Source organism: Glossina fuscipes, unplaced genomic scaffold (genome assembly GCF_014805625.2).
Source record: "Glossina fuscipes isolate IAEA_lab_2018 unplaced genomic scaffold, Yale_Gfus_2 150, whole genome shotgun sequence".
Lineage (NCBI taxonomy): Eukaryota > Metazoa > Arthropoda > Insecta > Diptera > Glossinidae > Glossina > Glossina fuscipes.
In genome coordinates, this window is record NW_023998493.1 from 949,434 (window position 1) to 964,979 (window position 15,546).

The window sequence follows — 15,546 nt, forward strand, 5'->3', positions numbered from 1 at the left end:
TTTCATTGAAAGATTAGAGACAACTTTTAATTCACGCCTTAGAATACTCATGCCTAAGCTTATAGTGGCAAAAGGAAGATAAATAAAAATAATAGCAACGTCAACACTTACCGACTCCCAATAACCTTATCGATTAAATCATGTACGTTTCACATGTTCGCTTTTATTAAAATGTTTCCAGAGGACGAGCATAGGAGAATGCAGCTCATAGTTAGCCTTATAACGCCGGAGGAGCAAAAGAAGCAAGTGTCCAATGACTCTACACGGGATAATGAAGCCATTCATTAGAGATGAAAACTCTTCTGCACCCTTAATAAGCTTGGTCACGAAACATATAGCAGAACCGACCCACTCTTCTGTGCTTCAGAGAGTATAGGACGTTGAAAACAACCCGTACATATACCTTTTTGTTGTTTATACATAGGCGTTCTCCGCTTAACAGGATACTTGTCGTAGCCGTACAAAATTTGTGATTATTATAACACGGTTTAGATACACCACCATTTCAGAAAATAATCGAATAAGTGTTTTTTTTATTTTTTTTTATTTCGTCGTTAGCAAGCAGAATTTCTATCAGCTCTGACAGAAAAGAGAACTAGGTTAGTTGTAACTTTTGATGAAAATCAATTCTGTAATCGTCGTCATTATTTTTTGAATATTTTTGTAATTAATATAATTTTAATTCAAACCTTGAAGTCAATTTACTTTTTCATTTATGTGTATATATCTCTGAGGACGAAATTTTATCAAAAAATTTTCCATCTTAAGACAAAGGTGCGAAGATAAATTCGAATTTAACTAGCAGAGTAAAATATTTTTGTGGACATCTCGAGAAACTTTTTAAGAATATCTTTCGAACGAGCTTAAGAAATTTTTACTCTTCTTTCCAGAACTATTTTTAGCAACTTCTGGAAATTTGATATAATAAAGAATAAACTTGAGTCTGTAGCGCGGTCAAACTAGAATACGTTGCTCATATTCATCTATATCAGGTGCTTTGGTTTTCTTGTTTTTTATAATTTGAATGGAATAGCTTTCCAAATCCGCTCTTATCTTGCGCCGAACAACTTAACAGAGCTTTGTAGGGGGTTGGTAAGTGTCGAAGTTGTCTTCACATACGCTTCCTTAAGACTTGATTTTGATATTGTACACAATGCATTGAAGATACATTATTTGAAGCTACACTATAACACGGTCTCGATACAACACGGTAGACATTTTTTTGATTTATATTTTATCTAAATTATACCTAATAAAACTACGTCACTTTTTATGATATTTTAGTTTAAGTAAAAATATAAAAAAAATTTGTTATAACAAGGTCTCGACACCGCAAGGTAAAATGAATTAATCTGGAGATGCCTATATAGGCATATGCAAGGTATTGGGTGGTTGAACTGTGTCTAACTTTATGTGAAAACAAATAGCTACAGTGTAAATATCGCCTATTGGTCACCATCATCTTGTAGAATGGGTCATGACTGTTCGCTTACTTCTGCTTTAGTTTTAATATGAGTCAATTATTCCTTTATTCAACAATAATCGAATACATTCTTGGTGCAATCCTCGCCAGCTTTGGCTGCCGTTATCGTTATTTATTATTTTTTCGCTCAAATAAAAAAAAAAGCCCATTGAAATTTCTCGCTTCATTTTATTGCTTCCGCCTTTATTCACACTAGTAGCTGGTACCATCGCTAGTAACAATATTTCAGCGTTTGCAAAAGTCCAACGTAAAGTTTTTATATCTTTCGGATGCGAAGCATTTCTAATGAGCCCATGGGAAAAGCAATGATAATGAACTAACTGTTGCTTGCATATTTTCGAAACTCTTCCAACGATTTGATCCTTGTACAAAATTCATAACGCAGTTTTTGCTGCGAATTTATTAAAACGAGCAGTTTGGCATAATAAACATCGCAAAAACCATGAGAAATTTCGTGATATATGTTTGGCAGGTATGCTTGCGTAATGCTTTTGCAAGAACTTTTTTATAATCTTAGAATTCAGGCAGAAGTTAAACAGAACGAGGATATGCCAGGTATGACAGGCAAGGTGGTATGGTACACAGTGTGATCAGGTTGGTAGGGCAGTTGAGGAAAAGTTGACCAAATCAACAACCGTAATATAAGTTGAGATTGTTAAATGGGATTTTTTTTGTCTTTATACTGCTACAAAAATCACAGGTTTTGAAAAAATAAGCTTACAGGTGAATTTTTCGAATTTTCATGACGTGAAACTCCTTAAAATGTTGGAAAAAAACCTAGATTTACGATGCTCTACCTGTCAGACTATAAAGTAAATACGTTGTGTTCAGCTGCCGAACGACGACAAAATTAATATCCATTCGAGGGAATTTTGGCAGGTAAAAGCATTTACAAAATTACAAGAATTAAATCTGGTATCGGTTTTGAGAAGGGTACAAAAGCAGAGTATTTGCTAAAGCCAAACGCATTTCAATCGCGATATTCAAAGAAGGAAGTTCAAAAGAAGTGTTAAAACATTGTTTTTTGCAAAAGCTTTTGAAAATAATTTCTTTATAACTAGAACTAGCTAGTTGGTGCAAATAATTAGTGACGAATTATAGAGTGAACTGCGCGAAGCGGGAACAATTCTAAGGTGGGCAGCACAAAACATATTCGTAAGCCAAGTGTTTAAAAATTATTAATAATACAGCAGAGCTATTATATAAGGCAATTCTTGTACTGAAAGCTGTTCTCTTCGGTTATCGAAGCCCTCATATGCGATGCTTTGAAATAATATAAATCAAGGCAATATATACCGTGTTATATCGAAACCATATCTTGGGTGTAAGGTGTATAATTTTATGATAGCTTAATTTTCATTCCGAATGTTCATATAAATGAAAAAGTAAGTTAATTACGGGATTAAAAAAAAAGTCAAGCAAAAACGTATTAAGGCCAACCATTAGATACTTTGTGGAAACGCCAGGAAAACAAGTAAAGCCATGGCCCTCTGTTAAATACTCTAGATCCTAGTGGTCCGGGCCGAAATGCTTTCGATAATGTTCGTTCATAGGCCAACACGCGTCAGTACATTAAATTTCATTAAAGTTTGTCGAAACTTGTTACCTGTATATGTTGAAAAGAAGAAATCAAGACGGATAGGCAAGCTTTAAAATTCTGAATCGATCGGTACGATAGAAGGTTGGTCCACAAACTTAATTCGCAAGATTAATTTTTATCGAAAATTATGGCAAATTTTTTTTTTTTCAAAGTTGCTTGAAATACATATTTCATTACATGAAATCGTGTTTTATCAAAGCCGTGTTGTAATATACGCACGTTGTACTCTGTTGTATTGAAACAGTGTCTGACAGGCATTCCGTATTATACGAGAGACGCCTGTATTCAACATAATAGCTACAAGGCTGTCCTCATTAGAATTAAACAAAGAGTCAGCTGCTTTTTTTACCTTGTGACAAGGGAAAATAATTGATTATAAAGTGATCGGGGATATTCAATAAAAACTTTAATCGACGTAGTATCATAAATTACCTGATACAAGATATGCTTGTCCATTGCTAGTTAATTTATTTATTATGGCTTAGTATTTGCTTACTTCTGCTTTACTTTTAGATCAAAGTAAACGAATGACTCGTTTGTTTATTAATAAGCGAATACACTCCTGTTAATCTAAAATAGATTTTTGATACTGAAAAAAAAGCAGTAAGATGACTGATAATTCAAGCGTGATCGTGCCTTTGGTCCTATGATTTTTTTTCATTTTTGAAGGCCTTAAGAGCTTGATGTTTTATTTTTTTTTTTTGGTGAAGAGAACTGTGTTATGTACAAAAAGCTATTTATTTAAAGCGTTTATAAGGTTAAAAATATCAATTGGGTCTTTTTACTACCTATTCGTACAGCGCAGTACGTTCCCTTGCAGTAAAGAGTTCTATTTCGATTTTTGACATTTTTATTTGTTATTCGACAAACAGTTAGTTTTTTAAGAGGTTCGAGTTTCTTCACGTGAAAATTGCTCAATTCAATAGGAGAATCCGTGTTAAACAATAGATGAAAGCTTTGCAAATAATTTTCTGAAACAAGAGAAACATTCAACGAATTGAGGGGTGAGTTAAAGTAGTGAGCATCAGAAAGACCGATCGAGATTTTATAATTTTTCATTGGGCAAACTATTATATATGCAGGAGATTTACCTGGCATAGGCCAACAAGGAATTAAGAGAAGATAACGATATTATAGCAACAGATAAATTGCAAAAATTACAATTTACCGCTGGGTCTCTGATGATGTACATTTATTATATATATATATATTTTTTTTTTGTTTTTCATTAGGACCACGACTAAATGCGCAATAGAGTACTATTACGAGATAAGGAGGGAAGACGAAGAACTGGATAATTTAAAGTTGAAGTGGAAGAGAAGAAAGAAAGACCGCCGTCGCCACCTCCTCCTCCTCATCATCATCATCATCCCCATCATCCTAGCAACGCAAACAACTAACGGCAAGGCAAGCACGTAAGCGTTTTTGCATAGAAAAAAAAGCTTAAACAAGTGAATAATTAACAGACTGATTAATATAATAATAATAAATTAATAATTATTAAAAAAAGCAAGTATACATATAATCAAAAAAGCTATATATACATATAAACGTATATAAGGAATTACATATATAACACATATTGTAAATAAGGAAAAGTCTAAAAAGAGACTATAAGAAAGAGACCGGGAGAAGGAAAGAGACGAGAAAGGCGTGCTTTCGGCACACGAAAGGTGAGCAGTGTATCGGTGTAAGGCCTATTAAGTGCATATTGAAGGCAACGGTTTGGCTTTTTAGCTGAGAAAAAAAAATCTACATTTGTTAAAAAATTAAAGACGCAGCATTGCCATTCCAAAAGCACCACCAGCTTATTAAGAGCGGCCGAAGCGATACAAGAATCCCCCAATTATAATTAATAGCAAACAACATTGATTTTATTGTGTGTGATATTTAAAATTAAGCATTAATTTAAAAAAAAATAAAAAACAGATAAACATAATAATCAACAATAAAGACGAGCCGACGAAGACGACGACGACCAACGTTGCTCAGAAACGTCAGATTAGTGGAAGATAGAGAGTGAGAGAGAGAGAGAGAGAGAGAGAAATTGTTTCAGTGGAAACTAAAACCAAACAATAACAACAATTGTACTATGACATACTCGCACAATAGCGTTAGTAACAATCTTAAGATGACGACAGCAACAGCAGCAACTGCCGCCGCAGCATCAACTATACGTACGAAAAATGTGTCGCATGGGGGAGGCGGCAGCGGTAATTCACCTCCATCAACACCATCCCTAAGTGCACATTCCAACAGTATTGCCAGCAGTACAAATTATCAACAACAACAACAACAGCAGCTAATATTAAGCTCTTCACCCCCAGGATGTCCAATGTCCTCGGGCGCATCTACCACCTCGAATTGCAGTAGCAGTTCGAGTGTTTCTTCATTAGGCTCGGCCGGTAACGGGAGCGGTGGATATTTTGGCTCCGCCCGAAAACAGCAACGTAACCGGCAGCAGCAACGACGTTCACCCCAGCAGCAAGCACAACATCAGCCGCTACACTACCAGCAAGCCGGAAGTACAAATAAACGTTACGGAGGCAGCGGACAAAAGCAGCATGACGGTCAACGTTCGCCTCAAGGTCAGGCGACACGGCAATCGCCTGCTTCGTTGCTCGGTGGTGGATTGAGCGTTCTGTATAACACACCTACGGGATTGGGACATAATATGGCCCGTAAATCGCGATCCAAACATACAAGTCCTTTGGTGTGTGTTAACGGTAATGGCAGTGGAGGAAAAATTTCGCCAACTGTTCCGCTTATACCCACTGCTTTAACGCATTTCGCCGGCAGCAAATGCTTTGATGCTCCGGCGCCCACTGCTTTGCCTAAGCCGCCCGAGCATTGGACTTTAAATAAAAGCGAAGAGAAGATGACCAGCAGCGCTGGTCCAAGTCTACAAAGTGTGATTAACGCCCGTTATAACCACCAACGTCATCATCATCACCATCATCATCATAATCACAATCACAACAGCAGCGGTAGCAGTATCAGCAGTTATGCTATGGACGCTCATACTTATGGTGGTCATGTGGTTAAGAGCTCTAAACGAAATCTGCTCGATGACTTTGATACGCACAATTTGAAATTGTTGCTCAACGTGCAATCGTAACCGCATTAAACAAACGACCCGAACGCATATCGATATAATATATGATTAATATCTATGACAACTGCAACAGCAACAATAGCGTGTAATTAAAACGCAATACAACCACCAAACAACCAATAATAATAATAATAATAATAAAAATATTTTAATAAATCGACATAATAGTAGCAACAACATTTATAATTTTAAAAATATAAACAAAATTTTCTAAAAACCTAAACTTAAACGGTTGGAAAAATCTCAACAGTAATATCAACAATCAACCAACCAACCAACCAATCCTCTTACAAATGCTTGTGATCTCAAGTATAAAACATAAATAATAAAATAAAACCTTAAAAGAAAAGAGTTAATAAGAAGGAAATGTTAAACCAAAACAAAACTCTAAATTCTATAACAACAACAAAATACAAGAGTTTCTCGATATAAAATAACAACAAGAAAAAAAATGAGAAGAAGAATCAAAACCAATAAAATGCCAAAAAAATGCAAAATTCATAATCATTGTTTAAAAAGGAAAGAAAAGAACAAGAACATCTGTGAACTTAATTAAAAACAAAAAGAGAAAACTTTATAGAAAAAAACTTGCAGAAGAAAGTCTCTGATAGCAAAGTTTTACCGATAAAGATCACACCACTGTCAAGCAGAGATTCTTTTCTGTTACATCAGTAGCAACAAAATACGCTGCACGCATACACATCGATATTCACATTTTTTTTTTCGTAGGAGAAAAAGTTTTTTTTTTTTTTTTTTTAAATTTAGAAAAGAAAAATATGAAGATGTTCTTGAACGTGATATAATTATAGAGAGACTTTAATTATATTATTAAAGAAAAAACGGAAAAAGAAAACAAAAAAAATTAATGAAATAAAATTAGGAAATATGACAGATAAACAAACTGAAAAGAAAATTGAATTAAACCGTAAGAAAATGAAAAAAAAAAACAAAGATTCATCTACAAAAATTGTTTTGAAAAAGGTACCTTTTTACTTAAGGTAAACAGAATAATAGTAATAACAGCCGACCGAAAAGAAAACCATAATTACAAGCGTCGTTAGTAAAACAAAGACAGACAACCCACCAAAATACTATAAAAGTAAATAATAATAATAATAATAATAATAATAATAATAAAAGCTAAACAAAGAAATACAGGAAAATAATACAATCGATTAAAAATATAAATGAAACACTTTTTGGCCAGATATCAATATATATGTATATATACATATATATATATATATATATATATATATATCAAAAAGTGAATAATTGAAGAGCAGCTTTACGATGAAACAAACTAAGGACGAGTTGATCTGCGATTTACGTCGTCATCACCAGCTTTAATTCTCACAGTACCATTTGTAAGAACCTTGAAATCTTGATGATGAATTGGCAGCATTTTGTTATTATTTTTTTTTTTTTTAAATCTAGTTAAGCACATTAGATATTGAAACTAAAAAAAGTTTTTTTTCTTTCATAAAAGCCAAACATTTTTTCAAAGAAGAAGAGCTTTAAGTACTTTTTTTTTTGTTTAATAACGTTATGTATAAATGTATTGTATAAAAAAATTACTTCCATGTATATATGATTAACTGTTCATTTTCGTTTCGCGCTTATTATTTCTTCTTTTTTTTTTTTTCTAACTCTATAAGCCATCGTTTGCAATATTCATGTTTTTGTAGTTAATCTTTCGTAGACTACAAAATCCAGTCATATTTTTATTTATTTGTATTAAAATTTTTTTTCTTATTTTAGATGTTTTAAGAATTGTCTTTACTTTTGTAAATTAATGAAGTTTTAAAATCTGTTTTATTTATATGTACATATGTATATATATGTACATATAAACACATATGTATGTACATGTATATATATATATATATAAATATATATACATATATGTTTATATTTACATATATATACATTTTTTAAAAAAAATTTTTTATTAAAAAGAAAGAAAAACAAAAATGCATTAATAATTTTTCAATCTTTATGTATATTCTGAAGCTCTTGACTCCTTTTATATTTTTGTAAATATTTGTAATATTTAAATTGAAATTCTGTTTGGCTTTGCAGTATTTTGTATATTTTTATTCCAGTTTCTTAAAAACAAATTATTTATAAAAAATTTTTATGTAAAATGATATGCAGATCAGTGATATAATTTGTAATATTTTTGAAAAAGAAAATTTTTTTTATTTTTGATATATTTTTTAAAAGTGACTTGAATCCGAGTACCTCTTCTTTTGTTATTCTTTTTTCTGTTAGCTTTTTTTAAAATATAAAACAAAAATTTGAGAAATTACAAATTAATCGTTATATCGATACTCCATATACTTGAAACATTTTGTACATTGTATATAAATATATTTTTAAAAGTGAAACACAAAGAAGAAAACTGTTTTTAGTTTTAATTTAAATTTTATGAATGCTTTTCTTTCTTTTTTCTTCTTCTTCTTCTTTTGTTATATAAGAACTGTGAGAGTTTGTAGTGGTGAGAAGAAAGCTGCCTGCATTACCAATAATGATGACAGAAATAAAAGAAAAAATAAAATATATCTTTCACCTCACCTACTATCCTCCCATCCCACCCTCTTCTACTTTTGCTAATTTATTGTAAAGAAAAACAAAAAAAAGCCAAATATTTTATAGAAAAAATGCACTTCATTTTGTACAAAGCGAACTTAACACAACAACAAAACTTCTTAAGATTTCATTTATTTTTATTTATAATTTTAAAGATCCTCTTTATCAAATTTTTCTCCTAAGATTTCTTTGCTTATAAAAAAGAAAAAAAATATTTTTTTTAAAATTTTTTTGTTTTTACAAATCAAAGAGATTTTTTTTTTAATGTAATAAATAACGTGATATATGTATATGCAACTTTTTTTTTTTTTGTTTTGCAATGAAAAACAAACCAGTTAAAGGAGCAGTGCTCTGTTTTTTTTCTTTTATACATGTGGCAATGCTTACATTATCAACAGATAATTCTTAACTCGAAGAACCGTTTTGCTGCTTTACACGCGGACTACCTTGGCCCGGTTTAGTTTTGTCCATCGTTTTCACGATCAGTTCTTTTCTCGGCGCGTTTAAAATCTCTCCTCTCCTCGTTAATTGGAGCTTCATTTGTTTGGATTGGAGACTTGCCTAGCGGAGAATAGTATATCTTTAACGTCAACTTGCATCTACGTACAAATTTTAATTTCTGTCTTTGATAAGCAGCCAGTGCTCCGCTATGAGCTATAAATTAACTTTTCGCCTATGTAGACTGTAATAATTATGTTTGGTCCCAAGAGCATTTTTGAAACTAGGATTGAAAGGTTTAAAGGCGGCTTTTAAACCAACAAAAATTTTGATGTTTGTGGTTTGTCGATCTCATTCTTCTAGTTCTGCTAGAATTTTTAGCCATTTATCAGCAAACTGATTGCACATTCATAGAGCTTTTGATCAGTACATAATTCTTGAAGGATTAGCAATAATAAATAAATAGAGTACATTGGGACCTGGTCCACCAATATATACCCTACACCAACATATTTTATAGATTTATTCATATAACTGCTTTTCAAAACAAGGTGTTACTTGGGAAGCGATCCAAAAGTGGTTCGATATGAATCGTATTCAATAGTGTTCGTGCTTGGGCCAAAACACTGCGGTGTACAAGATTAGATCAATTCAAAAAGTGATTACATATATATGATAAAAGATAGGCCTATCTCAAGTGTTGTGGCATGCATATGCACTAACGTAATATACCCTTGCGTTGGAAGCTGGGTGGGGTTTAAAAAATTTGCAAGTAAGCATCCTATCAAATAGATGTTTTGACGAGTTCGCTGTTGGTAATGTTGATGTTGCTAGACTTATATAAACAAAGAATTTTGCATTTTTTTTATTTAAAAATAAAAATAATAATTAATATAAATAAAAAAATAAATAAATTTTTTCCGCTTTCTCTTCCGCTTTCAAACAACGCCAAAAGCCAGCTTAAGGTATTTTGTTTTAAAATGTTCACACTAATGTATTTGCCAAACTTATACACATATATATAAACGTATATATATGCATATATATATATACGTATATATATACAGAGAGAAAAATGCAAAAAATGAGAATACCTAAAGTACAAAATTAAAACTTTAATATGTATAAACAACAAAAATTGTATAAATAATAAAAAAAAGCAAACAAATAAAATCATTTTAAAAATAAAATTTTTTAAGCTGGCTTTTTAACAAAATGTAAAACGAAAACAAAATTTTTAAATGTAACCAAAGGGAATGCAATGAAACCTGGTTTATATTTTTAGTTTTTGAATAAATTGAAAAAAAAATTCACTTAAATTTTTATTTATGAAAATTATTTATATTTCTTTAATAACAATATTTGTTTTACAGCAAAGGCAGCCCTTCGATTCAATGAGATATAGACTTGAAATTTGCACACACACACACACACAGAGCCCTGAATCTCCTCTACGATGCTAGCTTAAATCAAATCAAGTAAAAATATTAAAAGTATTATAAGAATGGCGAGGTCTTTCGAGAAGCAACTTGTTGTGAAATTTGATTGCAAGGCAGTCACAGAAAACAATATATATATATATATATATATGTATATATATGTCGAAAACACGTTTACTACGGATCGAAAGATGTAATATGGGCGTTTTTTTTTTTTGTTTAATAGTCTCCTGCTCTAATAGTTATTGTTTCACGGTATTAATAATTCTTGAGTTTACTTGTTCATTTGCTTAACAAGCTTCCATTTCACATTTCCTAGTGCAGCTTTGCCTTTCAACCCAAGTTTAAACGGCATTTAATTACGAAAAGAAAGTTCAAAGTAATGCATTTCAAATGCGTAGAGGATTATGGGGAGTGTTTGATAAGACATTTCATCGTTCTTCGAACGCTGATCCTTTTTTATTACATAAAGCATAGATTTTTAAAACAATCCGACGTACTTGATTAGCAATAAGCTAATAATTCGTAGTAATCGTAGTAAGCTTAAAATTTTCGAAAAAAAATAGTCCGAAGCGAACGCGTTTTTGGCAAAAGTTTTTAAAAAAATCGCTATACATAAGACCTGTTTGCTCTAGTAAAGCAATTTGTTTTAAAAAATTTCGAAAATTTTAACCTTTCTACGTATTAATATATAGTAGAGGAGATTTTGCGAGACACGAGCGCGTACACGCGACAATTTTTAGATATTCTTCTTCTAACTTTTGTCTTTCCTGAGAAACAGTTTGCAAATAGTTTTGTTCCAGAGATAACTCTGGTCTGATTAATCGATAAATCTAGATAGTTGAAATTTTCTCACACAATTTCTAATACAATATCTGTTCGTTCACATTATTTTGTTTTTTTCGAAATATCTTGAGTGAAATGTTCTTTCCATCTACATTGAATAGAAAAAAGTAATAGTTTTCCCGTTAAACAAATTTTGAGTGCATAAATGGGATTGGAATGAGGACCTGGCTAAGAGCTTTGCACAATTGCGTTGCTCTTTTTCAACTAATGAAGCTTATCTGATATCAATTTCGTTCTGCAACAAACTGCCATTCAATATAAAGTATTGAGCGTTAATAGATTAAAGGCCAATAGAGCAGATGCAAAACATTCATTCTCTTCGCGGCATTCAATCATGTCTTATACGTTTAGTGCTAATTTTACTGAATTCAACGAGATAATGCAATCGTTAATGCAATCAAATATTATTTTCATTTTATTATGTAAGCAACTATGTATTTTCTATTTATAAAATTTGCATTTGCATCCACACTAACAGGCCAAACTTGTACAAAATGTTTGGATCTCGCGAGAGCATTACATGTAGAATCGGCATTCTATCTCAACTTTGCAAGTTAATATAAAAATTCCGGTTTCGTATTTACATATCGGGTAGAGCTTTCGTTTTCGTCTTAGACAACTCTTTTCCAAAATGAATCTAATAATTAATTAAATCGTTTTTTCGATTCGCTCCTTATACGAGAAGCATATAAAGCCGTGTGTACATATATAGGGTGTCCCACAAAAAAAAAGTGCATAGACATTGCGTGACTATAAAAGCACTATTCATTTAGATGAATTGCAGATTAAGAGTGCAAATTGAAGAAGACGGCGGCAGGATTAGTTTAGTCAACGCAAATGTTCAAATTGATGCCCCTTTTTGATTCCCACATTACTGATAACACGATGCAAACGCGGCGAATTATTTCATGAAGATTTTCCCTCAACTGATCGTTTATTGTCGGTTTTGTCAGATACATTTTATCTTTAATGCGTCCCTAGAAAACAAAATGCAGCGACGTGAGGTTGCGGTAAGAGTACGAATCGGGGCCATTCGATGGCCCCTCTTCGCTCATCCATCTGTTCGGAAGATTTTCACTGAGATAAGCTCTCACATCCATCTTACTCACGAATATTAGGCACAACGTTTTTCTACAGCAGTTTCTAATTAGCGGCATACAGTGACCCTCTTATCAAAAAAGAAAGAATGAGGTATTAAAGTGTGTGTTAGGATACTTTATTTATTCTAATTCCCGGTAGAAAATGCCGATTTAATTACAAGAAAATATATTTAAGAAAACATCATCGGTTTAACATCATCGTCGCCTAATCGATGATTTTGATGAAATTAAATTTCTTGTTAGCTTAATTTCTACTTAGAAAAGACTTTCCACAATCACTTACTCTATCATTAACGCGTGCCGTTTCTAGTAGCAGACTTTTCTCTCTACTCTATCGCCACTTTCCTTCGCCGATTTCAAGAACCGATTTTTCTCTCTAATCTGTCATCATTTTTCTTCGCATTCGTTGGACTTGTTATTATCATCAGTAGTATGCCATTTCCAAGACTTTTTATATATGTTAGTTAATATTATGTTTACGAATTTTGATTTCGCCGATTTGTTTTGTGCTTTCACGAGTTCTCTTCTAGAAAAATATTGATGTCTTCATTAATTAATTCAATTTACGTTCAGATATTAAAGGAAATGCTCGTAGAAATTCTCTTCGGCGACGGCTTTAAAAATACATACATATTTTTATTATAGCGCTTTGTTACAGAGACTAGCCGATAGAAAAGCTTTAAGCATGTTAGTTGAAAGGATACATTGGTCGGTCCAAATCTATTCCCTGCCGCAGTTTGTCGAAAATAGTTGCAAGAAACCTGTTGCCTTTGCTGTGGACAAGGATATTGTTAATATAAATAAAATAAATTTTCCCGAAAGGTTATTTAGAAACTAACTCCTACATGCACACACGAGTAAAAACTTGACGTGTTGTTTGCACATTTCTAAAAAAATGTCTTTTTGTGACATTAAAGCTTTAAGAAAGATTTAAAGTAATATCGGATGCTATAACATTTTTGATCCTCTCGTATACTGCTTTTGGAAAGGAAATCGATCAAAATAAAAAGAAAAAAAATATTAAAAATACACAAAAAATTAAAAAAAAAAAGGAAAAAGAAAAAAATTAAAAAAAAAAAAATTAGAAAACTCTCTAAATGTAATCCAAAAGAAATTGAATAATATATTGAAAAGTGAAGTGAATGAAGATTTACGAAAGCATAACAATGTACAATAAGCACAAAGTAAATTAAAAATGTTTCTCTCTGCTATTGATTAAATACAATTTCAAAAATGATTAAAGGCGAATTTTTATACCAACCAGATCCGGACACTCCAGAAAGCACATGTGCACATAAGGACAGTGTAACGAGAATTTTGCTCTGTCCGCATGATCTGTATAAATCGAAGAGTGACAAAAATTGAAATAAAGCGCGGCTTAATTGTGAAAAGCGGAAGGATTAGGTCGCGAAAACCTACACAATAGTGGATAGTTCTACAGCAAGAAGTGACAATTTCATTCATTTGAAATACTACTGAAAAAGGTTACGATGAAAATATGCACGATCGGTCCGTGTGGGTGTTCATTGCTACCCAAAGGCGATGAATGGGTATCTAGGGTTAAAGTGAATACATTTTTTTTTTTTTTTTTTTTTGATAACTTTAATGTAAATTTTGTTTTTAAAGCTATAATAAAATCTCTTCCTGTACGTTTTTAACTAAAGTTGTAAATTTTGCAATCAAAAGTATAAATAAATAAATAAATAAAATTCGGATATCTATATGAACACGTATTAGAACAATTTTAAAAAGCAAGATAAAAATACAAAAAATTAAAATATTTTAAATGAAAAAGAAAAATCGAATAACTGATTTATATAAAAGTTTTATTAAAAAAAAATGAAAAAATACAAGACATTTCGGTGAGAATGGACCGAAGTTTTCAATACTCGAATTGTACAGATTATAGATAATATCGAGATAAGATCGCGGAACGACAAAAAAATCCACTCGATCGATTAATTAAATAACAAAATTTTCTTGCTAATTCTTTTGTAACTATTTAGATTGATTTTCTTCCATTTTTTTTATTTAAAAAAAAAAAATGTTGAAATTTTTGTGATATTAATGGTAATATTGTTCATTTTTCCTTAAAAAAAAAAATGCATTATTAAATTATTATAAAAAAAAGAAAAAAATTGCATTCGCTCTGTGGCCAATTTTTGATATCCACGACCTTGGTTTTTGCAATATAAAGAAAAATAGATGAGACGGAAAATGTAGGTGTAACCGATCGAGAAATAATTTTACCAAGCTTTACATCAATAAGCGAGTTAGCTGTTTTACAATCGCGGCCGGTCAATAAAATTTAATCTTCATAAGCTGCAGTGTAAAGAATTCATATTACAACGTGCAGCGTTTTAGTCCTATTTTTGCGGTCAGGAAAATTTCAACAGTAGAAACGGACAAATAGACGAACAGAAACATGAATATATATATATTATAAAGTCCTCGACTTGTATTTCTGGAATGGTGCAAATGCTAGCATAGAAATGTTTGATATAAAAATAATCTATTTTTTTTTTTTTTTTTTAAGCGAAATTATTTAAATGAAAGTAATTCATGAGTTAAATATGAGAAAAAAAATTTTTTTTATAAATTTTTAAAACTTTTTAAAAGCTTTTATAATAATTATATTTGAAACATTTTTAATTTATATTTTCTGTTAATTCTTTCCCATTCATTTTTTTCAAATATATATGCATATGTATTGCAGAGACGCAGCAATTCCCCAGTTTAGTTATACTTAAAAAAAAAAAAAAGAAAAAAAGTCTTTGTAAACACAAAAAAGATTAAATTAAAAAAATGACGTGTGTACTTCCATTAATTTCTTAGTTTTTTCTTTATTTTAATGAAAAAAGAAAACAAAAAAAAAAAAAAAAAGAATCAGAAGAAGTAAATAAAACTAAATGACTTTTAAAAAACGCTTAGAA

General features: G+C 31.3%; 1 protein-coding gene and 1 long non-coding RNA gene across 2 annotated transcripts in view; both read left to right on the forward strand.

The window, feature by feature from the left end:
* LOC119641466 (protein naked cuticle) overlaps positions 1-6,536 on the forward strand; it is an 11,528-nt gene extending 4,992 nt beyond the window's left edge. Inside the window, exon 2 of the mRNA XM_038040170.1 lies at positions 4,316-6,536. Coding sequence (XP_037896098.1) covers positions 5,176-6,201 — 1,026 coding nt within the window. The 5' untranslated portion in view covers positions 4,316-5,175 and the 3' untranslated portion in view covers positions 6,202-6,536. The remainder of the gene's footprint in view (positions 1-4,315) is intronic.
* Positions 6,537-10,401: 3,865 nt separating this feature from the next.
* Positions 10,402-15,098, forward strand: LOC119641472. Its single transcript, XR_005247835.1, has 2 exons — positions 10,402-13,997; positions 14,047-15,098. It is a non-coding gene; the product is annotated as an uncharacterized LOC119641472 (long non-coding RNA).
* Positions 15,099-15,546: the final 448 nt, after the last annotated feature.